This window comes from Bos indicus, chromosome 2 (genome assembly GCF_029378745.1).
Source record: "Bos indicus isolate NIAB-ARS_2022 breed Sahiwal x Tharparkar chromosome 2, NIAB-ARS_B.indTharparkar_mat_pri_1.0, whole genome shotgun sequence".
In the NCBI taxonomy this organism is placed as follows: domain Eukaryota; kingdom Metazoa; phylum Chordata; class Mammalia; order Artiodactyla; family Bovidae; genus Bos; species Bos indicus.
Genome location: NC_091761.1, coordinates 56347354 through 56369095, shown reverse-complemented (window position 1 = coordinate 56369095; position 21742 = coordinate 56347354). Strand labels below are relative to the sequence as shown.

The following is a 21742-nucleotide window of genomic DNA, read 5'->3' as shown; positions in this document are numbered from 1 at the left end:
AGCTGTCACATTCATGGTGGTTCTTCACTAGTGAAAAGATCTTGATCATTTCCTCATTTTTTCTCTGACTTTTGCAAATTTAAATATTGAAATATGTCCTATTTTTATTATGAATTACTTTAGATTTATTTATAGTTACTTATACTTAGATATTAATTTGGGCTTCTCTGGTAGCTCAGCTAGTAAAGAATCCACCTGCAATGCAGGAAACCACAGTTTGATTCCTGGGTCTAGAAGATCCGCTGGAGAAGGAATAGACTACCCATTCCAGTACTCTTGGGTTTCTCTGGTGGCTCAGACTGTAAAAATCCGCCTGCAATGTGGGAGACCTGGGTTCGATCCCTGGGTTAGGAAGATCCTCTGGAGGAGGGCATGGCAACCCACTCCAGTATTCTTGCCTGGAGAAACCAGTGGACAGAGGAGTCTGGCTGGCTATAGTCCACGGGGCTGCAAAGCGTCAGACACAATTGAGTGACTAAGCACAGCATGGATCTTAATTTGGCTTTTAAAAAGTGATCTACCTATATATATTACAAAATTTCACTTCATAATAGATAGGAATGGGAATGCTATAGAACATTTGTTTTTAACGGGAAAAAAAAAAAAGGCAGCGCAGGGGTAAGCACCACATTGGGGGACTTCCCTGGCTGTCCTGTGGTTAAGACTCTGAACTTCCACTGCAGTACCATTCCTGGCCCCCTGGTCAGGGAACTAAGATATCTCATGACACACAGCTCAGCCAAAAAATTTAAAAAATGAAAAAAAATAAAATTAAAGGACATTGATTCTAATAAAGAGTTCGGAACTATGACTGGCATTCAGTATTGGACAGAAGAATGTTAAACACCAGTGTAGCCTTTTGGGGCATCAGTTTCCTAATCTGTGGAATAATACTGGATTATTCCAGCTAATGGTGGAAAAATTTCCAGTTTACTGAAATTTTTAGTAACTGTTTATCCTAACATTGATTTTTTTAAGTTTTATTTTATTTTTAAACTTTACATAATTGTATTAGTTTTGCCAAATATCAAAATGAATCTGCCACAGGTATAGTCAAACATTCAAATTGTTAAATTAAAATGTTTTACATTTAAAAATATTGAAATTGCAATGCCTTTTCTTTGGTGATAGTATGGCTTTGACTTAGCTAAATAATTTAAACTTAGCATGTTGTCAGAAAACTCACTTTTCTGGGCATCAAAACCTACTGCCTAAGTTTCACAGTTCAGCATAAAACTATATTATCAAAACAAGTGGATAGGATAGGCATTTATAGACTGGGTAGAAGATATAGATAGATAATAGATTCATTAGATAGATAATAGGTAGACATATTTATTTCTTGATTCATTTATGGTATGAAATAACTGATTCTATAAGGAGAAATAAAGAATTTGGTGCCATAAAAATAGGACATCAAATATTCTTGTGCTTGATCTTACTTTGAATTGACTAATTAAAAACAAACAAACAAATAAACAAAAACCTGCATTCCCTGTGTCAGAAGGAAAAACTTCTTTTCCTTTCCAGTCAAAAAAGTTTATTTTCAAAGTGTGTTTATCCTGCATTCTTTTCATTCTAAGGATAGGTCTTAAGACTTAGTATTTCTGCCTGGGAATATACTCTAAACAAACAAACAAACAAAAACTCTGGACAAACTTTCTAAAAGAATGTCAAAAGTAAGAAACATCAGCAATTGCAATTTCTAGGAACATAAACAACATCTATTCTGGAAGGGTTTGTGTCACTCAGGTACAGCTGCCTTCCAAGAAATGATTAACACTTACAGGGTAACACCAGGGAGAAAGGTTATAATCAAGCTGTCTTAGCCCCTGTCAACATTAGTTATTGTTTTATCTACTGGAGCAGCAGATATAGAATAGAAATAAAAGTGAAATAGAATGAAATTATGATATGTTTTCCCCCTAATAACAGCAGCATTCAATTGTGTATTGCTAAATAGAGAATGCTCCCCTCAACAAAATTTGCAGGTAGGACCACCATACATGTTAACATGCTTTTAAAATTCAAAGAAAATAGCCAATCATTATATTTTTATCAATATAGGTCACATTTAAACTGTGTGTACTTGTATTTTCTTATGACCTCACTCCAAAATAAAACAGGAAATTAAAATCTAACTCTATTTTGAATTTGTATAGCTAAATGAATTTGTTTAGCTAAATATTATCACATAAATAAAACAAAAAAGTAAAAAGTACTTTTAAAAACACAGTTTTTCCAATTTTTCTTTTGATGTTTGAGGATCTCTCTCCTTAATCTACTGATTAGTAATGAGATCTATATATTCCTATAATAAATTCAGTTCAGTTCAGTTCAGTTCAGTAACTCAGTCATGTCCGACTCTTTGCGACCCCATAAATAACAGCACGCCAGGCCTCCCGTTCATCACCAACTCCCGGAGTTCACTCAAACTCATGTCCATCAAGTCGGTGATGCCATCCAGCCATCTCATTCTCTGTTGTCCCCTTCTCCTCCAGTCCCCAATCCCTCCGAACATCAGAGTCTTTTCCAATCAGTCAACTCTTCGCATGAGGTGGCCAAAGTACTGGAGTTTCAGCTTTAGCATCACTCCTTCCATGAACACCCAGGACTGATCTCCTTTAGGACAGACTGGTTGGAGCTCCTTGCAGTCCAAGGGACTCTCAAGAGTCTTCTCCAACATCACATTTCAAAAGCATCAATTCTTCGGCACTCAGCTTTCTTCACAGTCCAACTCTCACATCCTCACATGACCACTGGAAAAACCATAGCCTTGACTAGACAGACCTTTGTTGGCAAAGTAATGTCTCTGCTTTTGAATATGCTATCTAGGTTAGTCATAACTTTCCTTCCAAGGAGTAAGCATCTTTTAATTTTATGGCTGCAATCACCATCTGCAGTGATTTTGGAGCACAGAAAAATAAAGTCTGACATTGTTTGCACTGTTTCCCCATCTATTTGCCATGAAGTGATGAGACCAGATGCCATGATCTTAGTTTTCTGAATGCTGAGCTTTAAGCCAACTTTTTCACTCTCCTCTTTCACTTTCATCAAGAGGCTTTTTAGTTCCTCTTCACTTTCTGCCATAAAGGTAGTGTCATCTGCATATCTGAGATTATTGATATTTCTTGCGGAAATCTTGCTTCCAGCTTGTGTTTCCTCCAGTCCAGCGTTTCTCATGATGTATTCTTTATGTAAGTTAAATAAGCAGGGTGACAACATACAGCCTTGATGTACTCCTTTTCCTATTTGGAACCAGTCTGTTGTTCCATGTCCAGTTCTAACTGTTGCTTCCTGACATGCATATAGGTTTCTCAAGAGGCAGGTCTGGTGATCTGGTATTCCCATCTTTCGAAGAATTTTCCACAGTTTACTGTGATCCACACAGTCAAAGGCTTTGGCACAGTCAATAAAGCAGAAATAGATGTTTTTCTGGAAATCTCTTGCTTTTTTGATGATCCAACTGATGTTGGCAATTAGATCTATGCTTCCTCTGCCTTTTCTATTTTTTTTAAATTTTACTTTATTTTTAAACTTTACATAATTGTATTAGTTTTGCCAAATATCAAAATGAATCCGCCACAGGTATACATGTGTTCCCCATCCTGAACCCTCCTGAACCTGCCTTTTCTAAAACCAGCTTGAACATCTAGAAGTTCACGGTTCACGTAATGCTGAAAACTTGCTTGGAGAATTTTGAGCATTACTTCACTAGCTTGTGAGATGAGTGCAATTGTGCGGTAGTTTGAGTATTCTTTGGCATTGCCTGTCTTTGTTATTGGAATGAAAACTGACCTTTTCCAGTCCTGTGGCCACTGCTGAGTTTTCCAAATTTGCTGGCATATTGAGTGCAGCACTTTCACAGCAACATCTTTCAGGATTTGAAATAGCTCAACTGTTCCATCACCTCCACTAGCTTTGTTCCTAGTGATGCTTATTAAGGCCTGCTTGATTTCACATTCCAGGATGTCTGGCTCTAGGTGAGTGATCACACCATCATGATTATCTGGGTCACGAAGCTCTTTTTTGTACAGTTCTTCTGTGTATTCTTGCCACCTCTTCTTAATATCTTCTGCTTTGGTGAGGTCCATACCATTTCTGTCCTTTATCGAGCCAATCTTTGCATGAAATGTTCCCTTGGTTCTCTAATTTTCTTGAAGAGATCTCTAGTCTTTCCCATTCTGTTTTTTTTTTTTTTTCTCTATTTCTTTGCATTAATCGCTGAGGAAGGCTTTCTTATCTCTCCTTGGTATTCTTTGGAACTCTGCATTCAGATGCTTATATCTTTCCTTTTCTCCTTTGCTTTTCACTTCTCTTCTTTTCACAGCTATTTTTAAGGCCTCCTCAGACAGCCATTTGCTTTTCTGCATTTCTTTTTCTTGAGGATGGTCTTGATCCCTGTCTCCTGTACAATGTCACCAACCTCTGTCCATAGTTCATCAGGCAGTCTATCTATCAGATCTAGTTCCTTAAATCTTTTTCTCACTTCCACTGTATAATCTTAAGGGATTTGATTTAGGTCATACCTGAATGGTCTAATGGTTTTCCCCACTTTCTTCAATTTAAGTCTGAATTTGGCAATAAGGAGTTCATGATCTGAGCCACAGTCAGCTCCTGGTCTTGTTTTTGCTGCCTGTATATAGCTTCTCCATCTTTGGCTGCAAAGAATATAATCAATCTGATTTCAGTGTTGACCATCTGGTGATGTCCATGTGTAGAGTCTTCTCTTGTGTTGTTGGAAAAGGGTGTTTGCCATAACCAGTGCGTTCTTTTGGCAAAAATCTATTAGCCTCTGCCATGCTTCATTCCGTACTCCAAGGCTAAATTTGCCTGTTACTCCAGGTGTTTCTTGACTTCCTACTTTTGCATTCCAGTCCCCTATAATGAAAAGGACATCTTTTTTGGGTGTTAGTTCTAAAAGGTCTTGTAGGTCTTCATAGAACCATTCAACTTCAGCTTCTTCAGTGTTACTGGTTGTGGCATAGGCTTGTATTACCATGATATTGAATGGTTTGCTTTGGAAACGAACAGAGATCATTCTGTCATTTTTGAGATTGCATCCAAGCACTGCATTTTGGACTCTTTTGTTGACCATTGTGGCTACTCCATTTCTTCTAAGGGATTCCTGCCCAGAGTGGTAGATATAATGGTCATCTGAGTTAAATTTACCCATATCAGTTCATTTTAGTTCACTGATTCCTAGAATGTCGACGTTCACTCTTGCCATCTCCTGTTTGACCACTTTCAATTTGCCTTGATTCATGGACCTGACATTCCAGGTTCCTATGCAATATTGCTCTTTACAGCATTGGACCTTGCTTCTATCACCAGTCACATCCACAACTGGGTATTGTTTTTGCTTTGGCTCCATCCCTTCATTCTTTCTGGAGTTATTTCTCCACTGATCTCCAGTAGCATATTGGGCACCTACTGACCTGGGTAATTCCCCTTTCAGTATCCTATCATTTTGTCTTTTCATACTGTTCATAATAAATTAAGTGACTGTAAATAGCTTATCAGTATTTTTTCGAATACCTACAAACTCTTGGATTGGATTCTCTGGTGGCTCAGAAGGTAAGGAATCTTCCTGCAACAGGGGAGACCTGGGTTCGATCCCTGGGTTGGAAAGATGCCCTGGAGAAGGAAATGGCAACCCACTCCAGTATTCTTGGCTGGAAAATCTCATGAATGGAGGAGCCTGGTAGGCTACACAATCCAGGGGGTCGCAAAGAGTCAGAGAGGACTGAGCGACTTTACTACAAACACTTAAGCCCATGGCACACCATGTTAAAAAAAAAAAAAAAATCCTGGATAAGAGTAAAGCTACACAGAGTGTTCCGTTCTAAAGAATGTAGAAGAGCATTTAAAGGTTTTAAGTTGTAATGTAGGAATTAAGCCTATCAGACTATGTTTAAACCATAGCTTTTGGAGAAGGAAATGGCAACCCACTCCAGTATTCTTGCCTGGAGATTCCCATGGATGGAGGAGCCTGATGGGCTACAATCCATGGGGTCGCAAAGAGTTGGACACGACTGAGTGGCTTCACTCACTCACAGTTGATTCAAGAGAAGACAGGCTCTTTAAATATATTGTGGGACAGCAATGGCACTGTACTGAGTTTGTAGACTCAAAATGCCCAGATATACAGTCATCTTTCCAAACTTTATCAATTAACTTAATAGATTGCTTGCTTCCTTTTCATTAAAAAAGATGTACTCTCAAATATTTCAGGTTGTAATGTGCAGGTTTATTCCGCTCTGTCAACTCCCCTGGGGATATTTGATCTCTGTTTCAGTAACTGCTCTCCACTCACTTTTGTGTTATTCAGAGCTAGGAAATACACAACTATGGGAGGAAATGTTTCTTTCTGAAATGATTGTTTCTCTGGTTACTTCTTTATATTACATTGTCTCAGCACAATTTGACTTCATAAATTGAACAATGTTTTATATCTCTTACATTTCTTGGCATAGTCTTTCATAGGCTATTTTAACCTCCTATATTTTCTACTTCCTAAACATCACACTTTTGACTCTATGATTTTACATTATCACACATTTTTGCAATGCCTTCTATAATGCATTCTAATATGTAAAAACGAAATCCGTTATGTTGGTTGCATGCATGCATGCTAAGATGCTTCAGTTGTATCCAACTCTGTGCAACCTGATGGACTGTAGCCTACCAGGCTCCTCTGCCCATGGATTTCCAAGGCAAGAATACTGGAGTGAGTGTCATGTCCTCCTCCAGGGGATCTTCCTGACACAGGGATCGATGGAAGCCAAGTCTCTTATGCCTTCTTTTGGTAGGTGGGTCCTTTACCACCAGCGCCACCTGGGAAGCCCCATTATGCTAGTTATCTGATCCATTTAAAATATATATAGTGTGTGTATATTGTTATTGTTGAATTACTAACTCATGTCTGACTGCTTCTGCAATGCCATGGACTGTAGGCCACCAAGCTCCTCTGTCCATGGGATTTTCCAGGCAAGAATACTGGAGTGGGTTTCCATTTCCTTCTCCAGGGGATCCTCCTGACTCAGGGATTGAACCCAGGTCTCCTGGCAGGGATTGAACCCAGGTCTCCTGGCAGATTCTTTATCACTGACCCATCAGGGAATATATATATATATATATATATATATATATATATATATACACACACACACACACACACACAATTGAATTGATATATATATATATATATATATAATCAATTACAATAGTATTGTTGCCTGAGGGAAGTGATATAGGAACGAAGAACAGACACAGTAGGAAAAACACACAAACATGCACAGAAGTGCCTGGCACAGAGAGATGTACTGAACTGAAAATTAGAATGAGTGAACTAGTCACATGTACATTTTTCAAATAAGGAACTCTTAGCTTCTGTGAGGATTTAAAAAGAAATCTGCAACCAAAAAATACTCTTTGATTTCTAAGACTTCAACTAAAATGGACAGGTACAAATCAAATTAATAATTGATATTGTTCACACTTTTGTACATACAATTAATAATATAAAACTGAGAAGTGAATGGATAAGGTATTAGACAAACTGGTCTACTTGTTCAACAATTATCAGATGAAAGAAGAATTTTTAAAGCTTCCAGGACTTCTAAAACATTATAGCATATCTGTAGAATTTTATTTCAGAATAAGTTGTAATTTTTTCTTCCTTAGGAAATATCCCTTTTTAACATCTTGAAACATAAGGCAAGTTACATATTTATACTTTTCTAAAGACAGTAGGAGATGACCCAGATCCTCAGTTATACTCTCAGTCTCAAAATTCTATAGTTATATTTGTAATAAATTACATAAACAGCTGAGTGGTCACAAAGATAGGCAAAAGTGTAGTAAGTATTCAGAGATTTAGGTCAATTTAGAAATGAAATTCAGGAACAAATAACAAAACTCTAGTTGTAAAATCATGATTTAAATATAAGAAACAGTGGATATCACAAGGATGGATTAGTGGTAAATTCAACGTAACCATGATGAACACTGGTGATAGAATCTGGATAACCAGTAAAATAGTGAGATGCATGTAAGAAGGTAATAAACTTTGAAATAGTTTTTTCCTCCAATTTTCAAGCCCAACCAACTATAATAAAGTTAGTTAATATATCTATCACCTCACATAGTTAAAAATTTTTTTTGTTGTTGTTGTTGGTAAAAGCTTTAAAATATACTCTCAGCAACTTCAACGGCAACCTACTCCAGTATTCTTGCCTTGAGAATCCACTAGATGAAGGAGCCTGGTGGGCTACAATCCATGCTGTTGCAAAGAGTCAGACATGACTAAGCGAGTTCACTTTCTTTTTCTTCTTTTCTTAGCAACTTATATAATACAAATAAATATACAGTACATTATTTTTTACTACAGTCAGCCATAAACTATTCTGGTTTGGATAGAGATGAGAAATGGAAAGTTGGAATCATAACTATGCATATGCATATTTTTTAATGGCCAAAAAATTCTTTAAATTAGATTAGAACTATTAGATTGCTGGACCACCTAGTGTAGCTATAATTGCCACACATAATAAGAGACTGAGGAGGGGAAAAGAAAACCAGGTATATAAAAAATAAGTGAAAGGAGACTAAAAGTTATGATGAGGTGTTATAGAAGTATTTTCTGTATTGGGCCATAATAGAAAATTATACCATATTCAGGATAATAATTCACCTATCTTTTCAAAAGCATTAACCCACTAAGTTCATTTAGGATTTCTTTGATGTATTCTGAGACAAACTTTTATATTACATTCTCATAATAACCCTGAGAATTAGGAAGAAAATTTATGTATCAGAAAAAAAAAGAAAAAGAAAATTTATAAAGACTAAGTAATATGCCTAAAGGCACACAACCTTTAGTTGGAAAAGTCAGACCAAGGATTTAAGCATAGAATTCTTCAATTTTTTTTCAGAATTATTGCCTTCTGGCATCACCAACTGCCGGGAGCCGGCATATTGCATATTGAGTGCAGCACTTTCCACAGCATCATCTTTCAGGATCTGGAATAGCTCAACTAGAATTCTATCACTGCCAGGAGCCAGCGTGAGGCACTCCGTCCGTGGCAAAGGTCATGAGGAAGGAGGCTCGGCATACGCAAAGGCGGGATCGAGCCTCAGGAGTCCCCCTGGAAATTCTTGAGCATCTATCCCCAAAACCAGAGTCTGCCTACTTTCTGCTTTGTGCTTTCACCTACACCTCTGACTTTACGGGGGGCTGTCCCCCACTACCTCTCTCTGAAAAAAGAGTTAGCTTACAGCTCCAGTTAATAATTCCTGGGTGTGACAGTGTTTCAACCTACAAACTCCTTTGGCAATCCTCTAGCCTGCCTGAATAGGTTTTTCCGGCCACATGTGATTGTTCAGAGCCTCCCAACTGTGAGAGGCAGGAGATGTTCTAAACTGTCTAAACACAGATTCTTTTGAGTAGTTAAAAGATTGATTAGAAATTGTATTGGTGAAGAGTTTTTCACTTATTGGGCCAACGTTTGCTGCTAAGTCTCCATACTCCTTACCTACTGTGTCCTTGGCAGTGTATTGATTGATATAATGGGTGTATAGAAATGTAAGTAGTAGCCTCAATGTTTGTAACCTTGGACCCTTGAGTTAATTCTTTTCTTGATTGAGCCCACCTCACCTTTGTCCTATAGGAATGCAGCTTTGTCCAATGCTTTTTGGAGGCTGGTGCCTGACTTTAGAATAATCACCTTTAGAGAAAAATAAGTTTCTTAAAATGTTAACAGGCCTCTGGGCCAGAAGATGATGCAAATCACCGAAACTTTTGCATATGATAAGTTTGCAGAAAGAAAGCCTGGCTTACTGCATGACTCTACCCCTTCCCCCATTATCCTCTATGCATAACTTAAGGTATAAAAACTACTTTGGAAAATAAAGTGCGGGCCTTGTTCACCGAAACTTGGTCTCCCCATGTCGCTCTCTCTCTCACTCTGGCTGAGTCTCCATCTGGAGCGCGGAACCCACCATGCTTACTAATTATGCCTGGGCTTCTAAGATCCGATCGGGGAGGCCTCAGTGTCTCTTCTCCTTCGGGAGAACGCAAGGATGCCTGCGGCCTACGTAAGTGGTGCAAACTTCTTGTCTTGAAGTTTTATTGGGCTCCCGCGTAAACCAAGTTACTCAGCCTCTTTTCTCCACTGAATTTCCTCACTGAGCTATCCTCATTCTATTACTCTTTATATCTTTGATAAATATTTAGATAAATAGATCGCCTATGCCGTCTCTCCTTCGAATACCCTGGATCAGCCGGGGCTGGAGCCCGGCAACCAACACTATGGACATGAGTTTGAGCAAACTGCAGGAGTTGGTGAAGGAAGCCTGGCATGCTGCAGTTCATGGGGTTGCAAAAAGTTGGACATGACAGAGTGACTGAACTGAACTGATGGCCTTTAGCACAAACTGAACTCATCAGGTTTTAGCTGATAATTTCAGTGTTCCTTAAGCATTCAACTTTCCTATGTCTCTGCTACTCTAACGAAGTCCCTATACTAGAACTTAATGCACTTCTTTCTTCAAGAGACTTACACACCTATACATGCACATACACACACATCTATTTGTATACTCATAGGCAATATATGTATGTTATATGTGAAGTGAAGTAAAGTGAAGTCTGTCAGTCGTGTCTGACTCTTTGAACCCCATGAACTGTAGCCTACCAGGATCCTCTGTCCGTGGGATTTTCCAGGCAAGAGTACTGGAGTGGGTTGCCATTTCCTTCTCCAGGGGATCTTCCCGACCCAGGGATCAAACCCCAGGTCTTCTGCATTGTAGGCAGACACTTTACTGTCTGGGCCACCAGGGAAGTTATTATATGTACATATACATAAATTTATTTAGTTGTCCTCAGACAAATATTTATATTTGTCTATATAATATAATGCATATATATTTAATATATATGTATATGATATAGATCTATACGTATTATATAATATAAAGGACAGAAATGGTATGGACCTAACAGTAGAAGAAGATATTAAGAAGAGATGGCAAGAATACACAGAAGAACTGTACAAAAAAGAGCTTCACTACCCAGATAATCACAATGGTGTAATCACTCACCTAGAGCCAGACATCCTGGAATGTGAAGTCAAGTGGGCCTTAGAAAGCATCACTACGAACAAAGCTAGTGGAGGTGATAGAATTCCAGTTGAGCTATTCCAAATCCTGAAAGATGATGCTGTGAAAGAACTGCACTCAATATGCCAGCAAATTTGGAAAACTCAGCAGTGGACACAGGACTGGAAAAGGTCAGTTTTCATTCCAATCCCAAAGAATGGCAATGCCAAAGAATGCTCAAACTACTGCACAATTGCACTCATCTCACATGCTAGTAAAGTAATGTTCAAAATTCTCCAAGCCAGGCTTCAGCAATATGTGAACCGTGAACTTCCTGATGTTCAAGCTGGTTTTAGAAAAGGCAGAGGAGCCAGAGATCAAATTGCCAACATCCGCTGGATCATACAAAAAGCAAGAGAGTTCCAGAAAAACATCTATTTTTGCTTTATTGACTATGCCAAAGCCTTTGACTGTGTGGATCACAAGAAACTGTGAAAAATTCTGAAGGAGATAGGAATACCAGACCACCTGATCTGCCTCTTGAGAAATCTGTATGCAGGTCAGGAAGCAACAATTAGAACTGGACATGGAACAACAGACTGGTTCCAAATAGGAAAAGGAGTTCGTCAAGGCTGTATATTGTACCCTGTTTATTTAACTTATATGCAGAATACATCATGAGAAATGCTGGACTGGAAGAAACACAAGCTGGAATCAATATTGCTGGGAGAAATATCAAAAACCTCAGGTATGCAGATGACACCACCCTTACGGCAGAAAATGAAGAGGAACTAAAAAGCCTCTTGATGAAAGTGAAAGTGGAGAGTGAAAAAGTTGGCTTAAAGCTCAACCTTCAGAAAATGAAGATCATGGCATCTGGTCCCATCACTTCATGGGAAATAGATGGGGAAACAGTATCAGACTTTATTTTTCTGGGCTCCAAAATCACTGCAGATGGTGACTGCAGCCATGAAATTAAAAGACGCTTACTCCTTGGAAGGAAAGTTATGACCAACCTAGATAGCATATTGAAAAGCAGAGACATTACTTTGCCAACAAAGGTTTGTCTAGTCAAGGCTATGGTTTTTCCAGGGGTCATGTATGGATGTGGGAGTTGGACTGTGAAGAAGGCTGAGCACCAAAGAATTGATGCTTTTGAACTGTGGTGTTGGAGAAGATTCTTGAGAGTCCCTTGGACTGCAAGGAGATCCAACCAGTCCATTCTGAAGGAGATCAGCCCTGGGATTTCTTTGGAAGGAATGATGCTAAAGCTGAAACTCCAGTACTTTGGCCACCTCATGCGAAGAGTTGACTCACTGGAAAAGACTCTGATGCTGGGAGGGATTGGGGGCAGGAGGAGAAGTCACACATTACTGAGTGACTGATCTGAATATATAGATATATATGTACAGATATATTTTCAATTGAATTAAACAGCATACTTAATGGTACAGATTAGGTGTTAGCAAATATGGCCTGTTGTTTGGTTGCCTGTTTTTATAAATAAAGTTTTATTGAAATACTGTCCCAGCTCAGTTCAGTTCAGTTCAGTCACTCAGTCGTGTCCGACTCTTCGTGACCCCATGAATCACAGCACGCCAGGCCTCCCTGTCCATCACCAACTCCCAGAGTTCACTCAGACTCACGTCCATTGAGTCAGTGATGCCATCCAGCCATCTCATCCTCTGTTGTCTCCTTCTCCTCCTGCCCCCAATCCCTCCCAGCCTCAGAGTCTTTTCCAATGAGTCAACTCTTCACGTGAGGTGGCCAAAGTACTGAAGTTTCAGCTTTAGCATCATTTCTTCCAAAGAAATCCCAGGGCTGATCTCCTTCAGAATGACTGGTTGGATCTCCTTGCAGTCCAAGGGACTCTCAAGAGTCTTCTCCAACACCACAGTTCAAAAGCATCAATTCCTCACAGCTATTCATTACATATTCACTATAAGGCACTGTAGTTGTGATAAGAGACAATATGGTCCATGAAGCTCCAAATATTTACTATCCGGCCCTTCAAGAAAAAGCAAAGAGCCTCAGGATCATTGTCATTCAAGCATGCACTGGTGCATGGTGCAGAGATGCTGTGGTAGATTCCTCCAGGTACACCCAGATCTACCCTTCTGAACTCATTTTTTCAGTTGCCAAGGGCTACTGTCTTCATAACATAAGGTAATGGTGCTGAACTTTCACCATCCTACACGCTCTAAATATCTTCTGTAAATGTTCTCCAGTGGCAGCATAAAGATTCTCCCATTAATATTTACTTGGATTTCAGAAAAATGTGACTGAGAATGAGCCTGACAATGAAGAGAATTCCATTCTTCTCTCTTCAAAGCTTCTGAGGTTGGTTTGAGGGCCCAAATACAGAAGATAATTTCATTATTTTGCAATGTTCTTTTATCCTAGGACAACTAATCAATTTCATTTCATAATTAAAAAAATTATAAATAACAATGAAGTTTATACAAATCACTCTAACAATACCAGTTCAATTAATAACTATAAGAAAATCAGTTATTATTTCTCCAGAAGAAATTTTACAATTTGGACTGTCTCTGTGGTAGTGAATGCACTTAAAATTTTCAAAATATTATGAGCAGTTTCACTTTTCACTGAATAGATTATCCAATTTGGTTGGTTCAAATAATTAGCCATTTTAAAACCTCTTAACATGCATACTTTAGCAAGTATAAAGCACATATATTTCAAATGTATCATTTTTCAAATCTATAATCAGGAAATTCTAAGTTTACTTACATGTCTCTGGGATCCATCATATTCACATCTTTCAATTTTTCCTAGGCTGCCGTCTGAGAAATACAGCTTCTCTGCACGGTGATCAATGGTGAGTCCATTTGGAGTGAGTATGTCTGTACTGACCACCACTTGAGCATTTTTCCCAGTAAGAGTTGATCTCATGATACTTGGATGCTGTTCATTCCAGTTGGTCCAAAACATTAAACTAATTAAAATGAAAATTGTGATAATAGGTTAAATTTTTTATCAGTCGTTAACAATATTAGAAGAAACATGGCAATGTCAAACTATTTAAAATAAAGCAAAATTGTCTCATAGTTTCTGACCCTTGAGGAAGTCTAATAATAAGGAGAGATATGTATATTATATTTGCATATTTTTCCAGTTTCTTAAATGACCTGGAAACTATTTTTGAAAAATAATTATCTCTCAAATAGCAATTTAATTCAATTGAATCAGTTTGATACACAGTAAAGATTTATTTGAATCAAAGAAAAATAGTTATCTTAAATTTCCTATGAACTGCAAATATACTCTGATTTATTATTATCATGTTTCAGGAAATCCTGTGTTATAATTTTGAATATCATTCTTAACCCAGCAATATTTCTCTTCTTCAGTTGGTAAAAGTAAAAATCGCTTTCTCTTTCTGGATTTTCTTTTTTTAATATTTGTATACTGGCTGGGCTGGGTCTTCGTTGCTGCACAGCCTTTTTCTCTAGTTGTGGTGAGTAGGGGCTACTCTCTAGTTGTATTGCATGGGCTTCTTACTTTGGTGGCTTGTCTGGTCATGGACACTGGCTTTAGAGAACCTGGGCTTCCGGGGTTCAGCACATGGGCTCAATAGTTGTGGCTCAGGCTCTGAAACACTGGCTCAGTAGTTGTGGCACACAGGCTTGGTTGCTTTATAGAAATCCAAGACCAGGGATTGAACCTGTGTCTCCTGCACTGGCAGGTAGATTCTTTACCACTGAGCCACCAGGGTAGTCCTAGGTTTTTTTTTTTTTAATTCTGGATTCCTCTCTGTATATGTTTTAGAAAGACACAATTAGTAAACTCCTGTATTTCTTTAATGGCTTTTTTCTCCCTCCTCTGTCAGGGTGATTTTTCTGTATATTATAATGCTGTTACTAGAATTACAGGGGTTACTCTCAATCCTTAAAGGTAAGATTTGTTACTTACAGTCTTAACAGAATATTTTAAATCAGTATTTGTCAAACTATTCTCTGAGGAAGGCCAAGGATTCTGTTGGCACTTAAAGGTTACCGGAAGAGCAGAGAGGCTGTAGGGTGCTAGTCTCCAAGGCCTATTTTATTTCATCAGCTCTTCTTTCTCTCCCTTTAAGACTATACCTAAGAGTTTATTTGAAGATCAGTTTTTGAACTGAAGGAAGGCAGGCAAGAATGGAAGGCATCAGGAAGAGAAGGAAAGAGAGAGGAAAGAAGGAAGGAAGGGAGGAAGGAAGGAAGGGAGGGTGGGGGAGAAGCCAGGAAGAAAAGGAGGAAGGGAGAAAAGAAGATGGGAAAGAGAGAGACAGGCAGGCCACTTTACATTTTTAGAAAGTATGTTTAATAAATATTTACAAAGAGAAGCTATTTGAAAATATTTCATATTTATAACAAGATAGCATGTATCATCCTTATGTATATCCTGTAAAGACAAGGTAATAGCCAAACTAATTATTCAACATTTAATTTTGGGTATTATTGGACAATACACAACTTTACAAAAAGAAAAACTTTTCTTCTTTCTTAGTTTTCTGAATGTTGAGTTTTAAGCCAACTTTTTCACTCTCCTCTTTCACTTTCATCAAGAGGCTTTTTAGTTCTTCTTCACTTTCTGCCATAAGGATGGTGTCATTTGCATATCTGAGGTTACTGATATTTCTCCCAGCAATCTTGATTCCAGCTAGTGCTTCATTCAGCCTAGCATTTCTCATGATGTACTCTGCATATAACTTAAATCAGCAGGGTGACAATATACAGGCTTGACGTACTCCTTTCCCTATTTGGAACCAACCTGTTGTTCCATGCCAGTTCTAACTGTTGCTTCTTGACTTGCATACAGATGTCTCAGGAGGCAGGTCAGGTGATCTGGTATTCCCATCTCTTTAAAAATTTCCCATAATTTGTTATGATCCACACAGTCAAAAGCTTTGGCATAGTCAATAAAGCAGAAGTAGATGTTTTTCTGGAATTCTCTTGCTTTTTTGATAATTCAACAGATGTTGGTAATTTGATCTCTGGTTCCTCTGCTGTTTCTAAATTCAGCTTGAACATCTGGAAATTCATGGTTCATGTATTGTTGAAGCCTGGCATGGAGAATTTTGAGCATTACTTTACAATGTGAGATGAGTGCAAGTGTGCAATAGTTTGAGCATTTTTTGGCATTTCGATTCTTTATCATTGGGATGAAAGCTGACCTTCTCTAGGCCTGTGGCCACTGCCAAGTTCTCCAAATTTGCTAGCATGTTGAGTGCAGCACTTTCACAGCATCATCTTTTAGGATTTGAAATAGCTCAACTGGAATTCCATCACCTCCACTAGCTTTCTTCGTAGTGATGCTTCCTAAGGCCCACCAGACTTAACATTCCAGCATGTCCAGCTCTAGGTGAGTGATCACACCATTGTGATTATCTGGGTCATGAAGATCTTTTTTTGTATAGTTCTTCTGTGTATTTTTGCAAGCTCTTCTTAATATCTTCTGCTTCTCTTAGGTCCATACCATTTCTGTCCTTTACTGTGCTGATCATGCATGAAATTTTCCCTTGGTATCTCTAATTTTCTTGAAGAGATCTCTAGTCTTTCCCATTCTGTTGTTTTCCTCTATTTCTTTACACTGATCACAAAAGGAGGCTTTCTTATCTATCCTTGCTATTCTTTGGAACTCTGCATTCAAATGAGTATGTTTTGTTTTTTCTCCTTTTATTTTCACTTCTCTTATTTTCACAGCTATTTGTAAGGCCTCCTCAGACAACCATTTTGCCTTTTTGCATTTCTTCTTCTTGGGATGGTATTGATCCTTGCCTTCTGTACAATGTCAGGGACTTCCATCGACAGCTGTTCAGGGACTCTGTCTATCAGATCTAATCCCTTGAATCTATTTGTCACTTCCACTGTATAATGGTAAGGGATTTGATTTAGGTCATACCTGAACGGTCTAGTGGTTTTCACTACTTTCTTCAATTTAAGTCTGAATTTGGCAAAGAGCGATCATGATTTGAGCCATAGTCAGCTCCCAGTCTTATTTTTGCTGACTGTATATAGCTTCTGCATCTTTGGCTGCAACAAATATAATCAATCTGATTTCTGTATTGACTATCTGGTAATGATCCTATGTAGAGTCTTCTCTTGTGTTGTTGGAAGAGGGTATTTGCTATGACCAATATGTTTTCTTGGCAAAACTCTATTAGCCTTTCCCCTGCTTCATTCTTTACCCCAAGGCCAAATTTGCCTGTTACTCCGGGTAATACTTGACTTTCTACTTTTTGCATTCTGGTCCTCTATAATGAACAAGACATCTTTTTGGCTGTTAGTTCTAGAAGGTCTTGTAGGTCTTCATAGAACCATTCAACTTCAGCTTCTTCAGCATTAGTGGTCGGGTCATAGACTTGGATTACTGTGATATTGAATGGTTTGCCTTGGAAACAAACAGAGATTATTTTGTCATTTTTGAGATTGCATCAAAGTAGTGCATTTTGGATGTTTTTGTTGAATATAATCATTACTCCATTTCTTCTAAGGGATTCTTGCCCACAGTAGTAGCTATAATGATCATCTGAGTTAAATTCACTATTCCAGTCCATTTTAGTTCGCTGATTCCTTAGTTCAGAAAACTAAGATCATGATATCTTGTCCCATCACTTCATGGCAAATCAGTGGGGAAAAAGTTGAAACAGTGACAGACTTTATTTTAGGGGGCTCCAAAATCACCGCAGATGGTGACTGAAGCCATGAAATTAAAAGACCCTTACTTCTTGGAAGAAAAGCTGTGATCAACCTAGATAGCATGTTAATAAGCAGAGACATTACTTTGCCAACAAAGGTCCATCTAGTCAAGGCTATTGTTTTTCCAGTGGTCATGTATGGATGTGAGAGTTGGACTTTAAAGAAAGCTGAGTGCCTAAAAATTTATGCTTTTGAACTGTGGTGTTGGAGAAAACTCTTGAGAGTCCCTTGGACTGCAGGCGATCCAACCATTCCATCCTAAAGGAAATCAGTCCTGAATATTCATGGGAAGGACTGGTGCTGAAGCTGAAACTTCAATACTTTGGTCATCTGATATGAAGAACTGACTCATTAGAAAAGACCCTGATGCTGGGAAAGATTGAAGGCAGGAGGAGAAGGGGACGACAGAGGATGAAATGGTTGGATGGTATCACCGACTCAATGGGCATGTGTTTGAGTAAACTCCAGGAGTTGGTGATGGATAGGGAGGCCTGACATGCTGCAGTCCGTGGGGTCACAAATATTCGGACACAACTGAGCAACTGAACTAAACTGAACTTCTTCTATCTAATCTAAAAAATAACTGCCACAAATTAAGGAAAACTGGGTCCTCTATGCTCTTTATTAAAATACTTCAAAGCATTTTAATCTATTCTATGGAACCTTAAAGTGTTCTAAGGATTGTTGCTGTTGTTGTACATTTGCTCAGTCGTGTGACTCTTAAATGTGAAAGTAGTTTGTACTATGAATCAGTAAATTTATGAAAAATAAAAAACACATGACATTCCACTTTCTTAAATCATGGAATAGTTTTAACCATATCCTGTGACTTTTTAAAAAAAAATTAGTTAAAAAGTTATGCAAATAATATGAGATAGTAAACAAACAATTTATTTTCAATAATTTTATAGATTGTGAGCTTTAGAATTATAGAATTTCCAAGGAATTATTACTCCTTTAATTTCACGTTTCATTTCAAAGACGAGAAAAAAGAGGCCAGAGAGCTTGAGTACTATAGTTATTGAGTCAAATTTTGAACTCAAGTAGTCCTTCATCTAGAAATTGATTTGAAGATTTCTGTTAATCAACAGACATATAAAAGTGACTCATAGATGTCATTAATATGCTTAATGATAAAATATTTTTATACTTTAAACATTAATTACATACAATTTTCCAATTAAAATATTTTGGTGTGTTTAATTATAATTTTCACTTTAATGCAAGAGGAAAGTATAATTTTAGCCTCTGTAAGAAGTAATTATAGGGTAAAGCATTTATCACTTAAAGTTAATCATGTATAATATCATCAGTGACCTCCCTCATGTTTGTTTGAAAATTGTCTTATAGATTCCTTTGATAAACTTTAGGGTAATTATTATTGTCCTAAGATTCTTCGGGTGGACTCTTAGGATCAATGTAGCTGACGCAACAACCAACTGTATAGTGATACGGCAGTGGTAAAAGCAGAACCAGCTCTGCCTACATATCTGAAGGCCTGTGTCCATCTCAGCTAAGTAACCAAACCTGTGTAAGCAGGCAACCTCGTTTTCACCTGCATCTCTCAACCTTTAGAGTTTTAATTTTCAAGTTAAGTATGTTTAACTAAGTAAGTTAATTCTCATCTCTAGTTCTATAATATAGTAATTCGTATAGTCTTTTCATCTCTTAGGTGATCAGGGCCAGTGTTTTTTATTCTTCCATTTTTATTCAACACACCTGAAATAAGTTTTCTATTTCTGCTCAGTGAAACCAGATTTATGTCTGTGCCCTTGTTTCATTTAAGAATAAAAAGATTTTCTAGTAGTTAGCAAATATTCCTATCATATTGTAAAAGAGTGCAACTCTATAGGCATATTTGTCTTCTACTTAACCTAACCTTTGTTCTTCAGTTTTCATATAATTCTTTCTTAATAGCATCATCCAAAACATGACTTTTTTATAATTTGTTTTTTTTATACATTTTATATTATAGCCTGAGCAATTTTTCTTGCTATGAATTCTTCATAAGTATTATAAATGCTTACACAATGTATCATACCAATGTAGATCACTTGACTATTGTCAGGTATCGAATGTTGAAAATAAAGCTGCACACAAAGGTTTATTTTTACTTCCTCTGATTTCAATTGGAGTGATCTCCAGTTGTTAAAATTACTTAATTGAATTATAGAAACACCTTTTAGGTTTTTATGCTTTTTAATAGTCTTTTTTCTTTTTCAAATTTATCATTTCAATCAGTGATGCATTAATGTCTTTTTCATATACTTATTCTATCACAGTATTGACTCTATTTTCCCTTTCATCCTTTAATTTTGCTTTTACTGACCTCTCATAGAAATGATGCCTAGCCTTTAAAGAGTCCAGGTTTCAATCATTCACATTTCCAATGCTCTCATAAACAATAATTTTATGAATTATGAAAAGAGAACTTCAGACGAAATATTTATTTTTAAAGCTAATTATAAGGTTTTGACTTATATTAAAGAAATAGAAATTTCTTACTTTTGGCATTCATCGAGGGCTAGCACATGAGGATGGTCATCTTCCGACATGGCAATGACCGCTTCCCTGTCAAATGCTCCTGGCCGAGTCTGGTCCACTGTGTGCCTGGTGATGGATGAGGTAGTCGAGCTGGTCCAGTACAGGGTGTCCCAGGCTCTGTGATAGGCAAGGCCCTCAACAGAACCCACATCTGATGGGGAAAAGAAAAAGAATAAATTTACACTTTTATCTGCAAAAATTTTGGTTTCTGAACAGAAAAAAGCATGTACAATATACACTATGCGCGTGCGCGAGCGTGTCTGTGTGTGTGTGTATGTGTGTGTGTGTGCTGTGTGTGTGCTAAGTGGCTTCAGTCGTGTCTAACTCTTTGCGAACCCATGGACCATAGCCCTCCAGGCTCCTCTGTCTATGGGATTCTCCAGGCAAGAAAACTGGAGCGGGTTTCTGTGCCCTCCTCCAGGGGATCTTCCCGACCTGGGGATTGAATCTACTCCTCTTATGTCCCCTGCAATGGCAGGCAGGTTCTTTACCACTCGCATCACCTGGGAAGCAAAATATAAACTATATCTGTGTTATCTTATCAGTCATTTCTTCACAAATGCTCCAAAATAAAGATATCATAATCATGATGCCTACGACAGCTGATTACACACAGTAAATCTAAGTTATGAACTGCTCATAGAGAAGTTTATACAAAAACATGATGTTAAAGATTGAATACCCTCATCAAAAAAAAAAAAAAAAAAAACAAAACCTTAATTAAGTAATTGTCTTTTATTTAGGAATCTGGTGGTTGTCTTTTATTTTCATGTCTTAATAATCAATTTTTTGCAACAATTTAATGATGCTTTTGAAAATCATATGTCAGAGATACTATTAACATGCAATAATAATGAGTTTTCTCTTGATACCATATTTGGAGACATCAAGGAAAAACAATATCAAAAGCTACAATGAAGTATCAAAAAAAACAAAATCCAATTCTATACTTGTGATTATCGAGCAGTGGTAGAGAATGTTTTAGTAAGTTAATGCAATATATTTTTTTATCCTATTCAACTAATGTGATGTAAAAACCAAAGAAAATAAAGTTAATTGCCAGCTAAAGCATGCTTTCATATAGGCAGAAAAAGATAAATGATAGTACACATAGTCTAATACTTAAACATGACAATATGAGAAACAAGAGTAATTATTTTTTAAAATTGCTTTCCTAATCACAGGATAATGTAGGGTGGTTGTTTTACTTTTCATAGAAGTGTTTGAATATACCTTTGCTGCTGCTGCTGCTAAGTCGCTTCAGTCGTGTCCAATTCTGTGCAACCCCATAGACGGCAGCCCACAAGGCTCCCTCATCCCTGGGATTCTCCAGGCAAGAACACTGGACTGGGTTGCCATTTCCTTCTCCAATGCATGAAAATTAAAAGTGAAAGTGA

At 37.6% G+C, this 21742-nt stretch overlaps 1 protein-coding gene across 1 annotated transcript in view; it reads right to left on the bottom strand.

The window, feature by feature from the left end:
• LRP1B (LDL receptor related protein 1B) overlaps positions 1 to 21742 on the bottom strand; it is a 2167013-nt gene that overhangs the window by 374201 nt on the left and 1771070 nt on the right. Inside the window, exons 42-43 of the mRNA XM_070768349.1 lie at positions 20307 to 20496; positions 13855 to 14059 (exon numbers count right to left, since the gene is read on the bottom strand). Coding sequence (XP_070624450.1) covers positions 13855 to 14059; positions 20307 to 20496 — 395 coding nt within the window. The remainder of the gene's footprint in view (positions 1 to 13854; positions 14060 to 20306; positions 20497 to 21742) is intronic.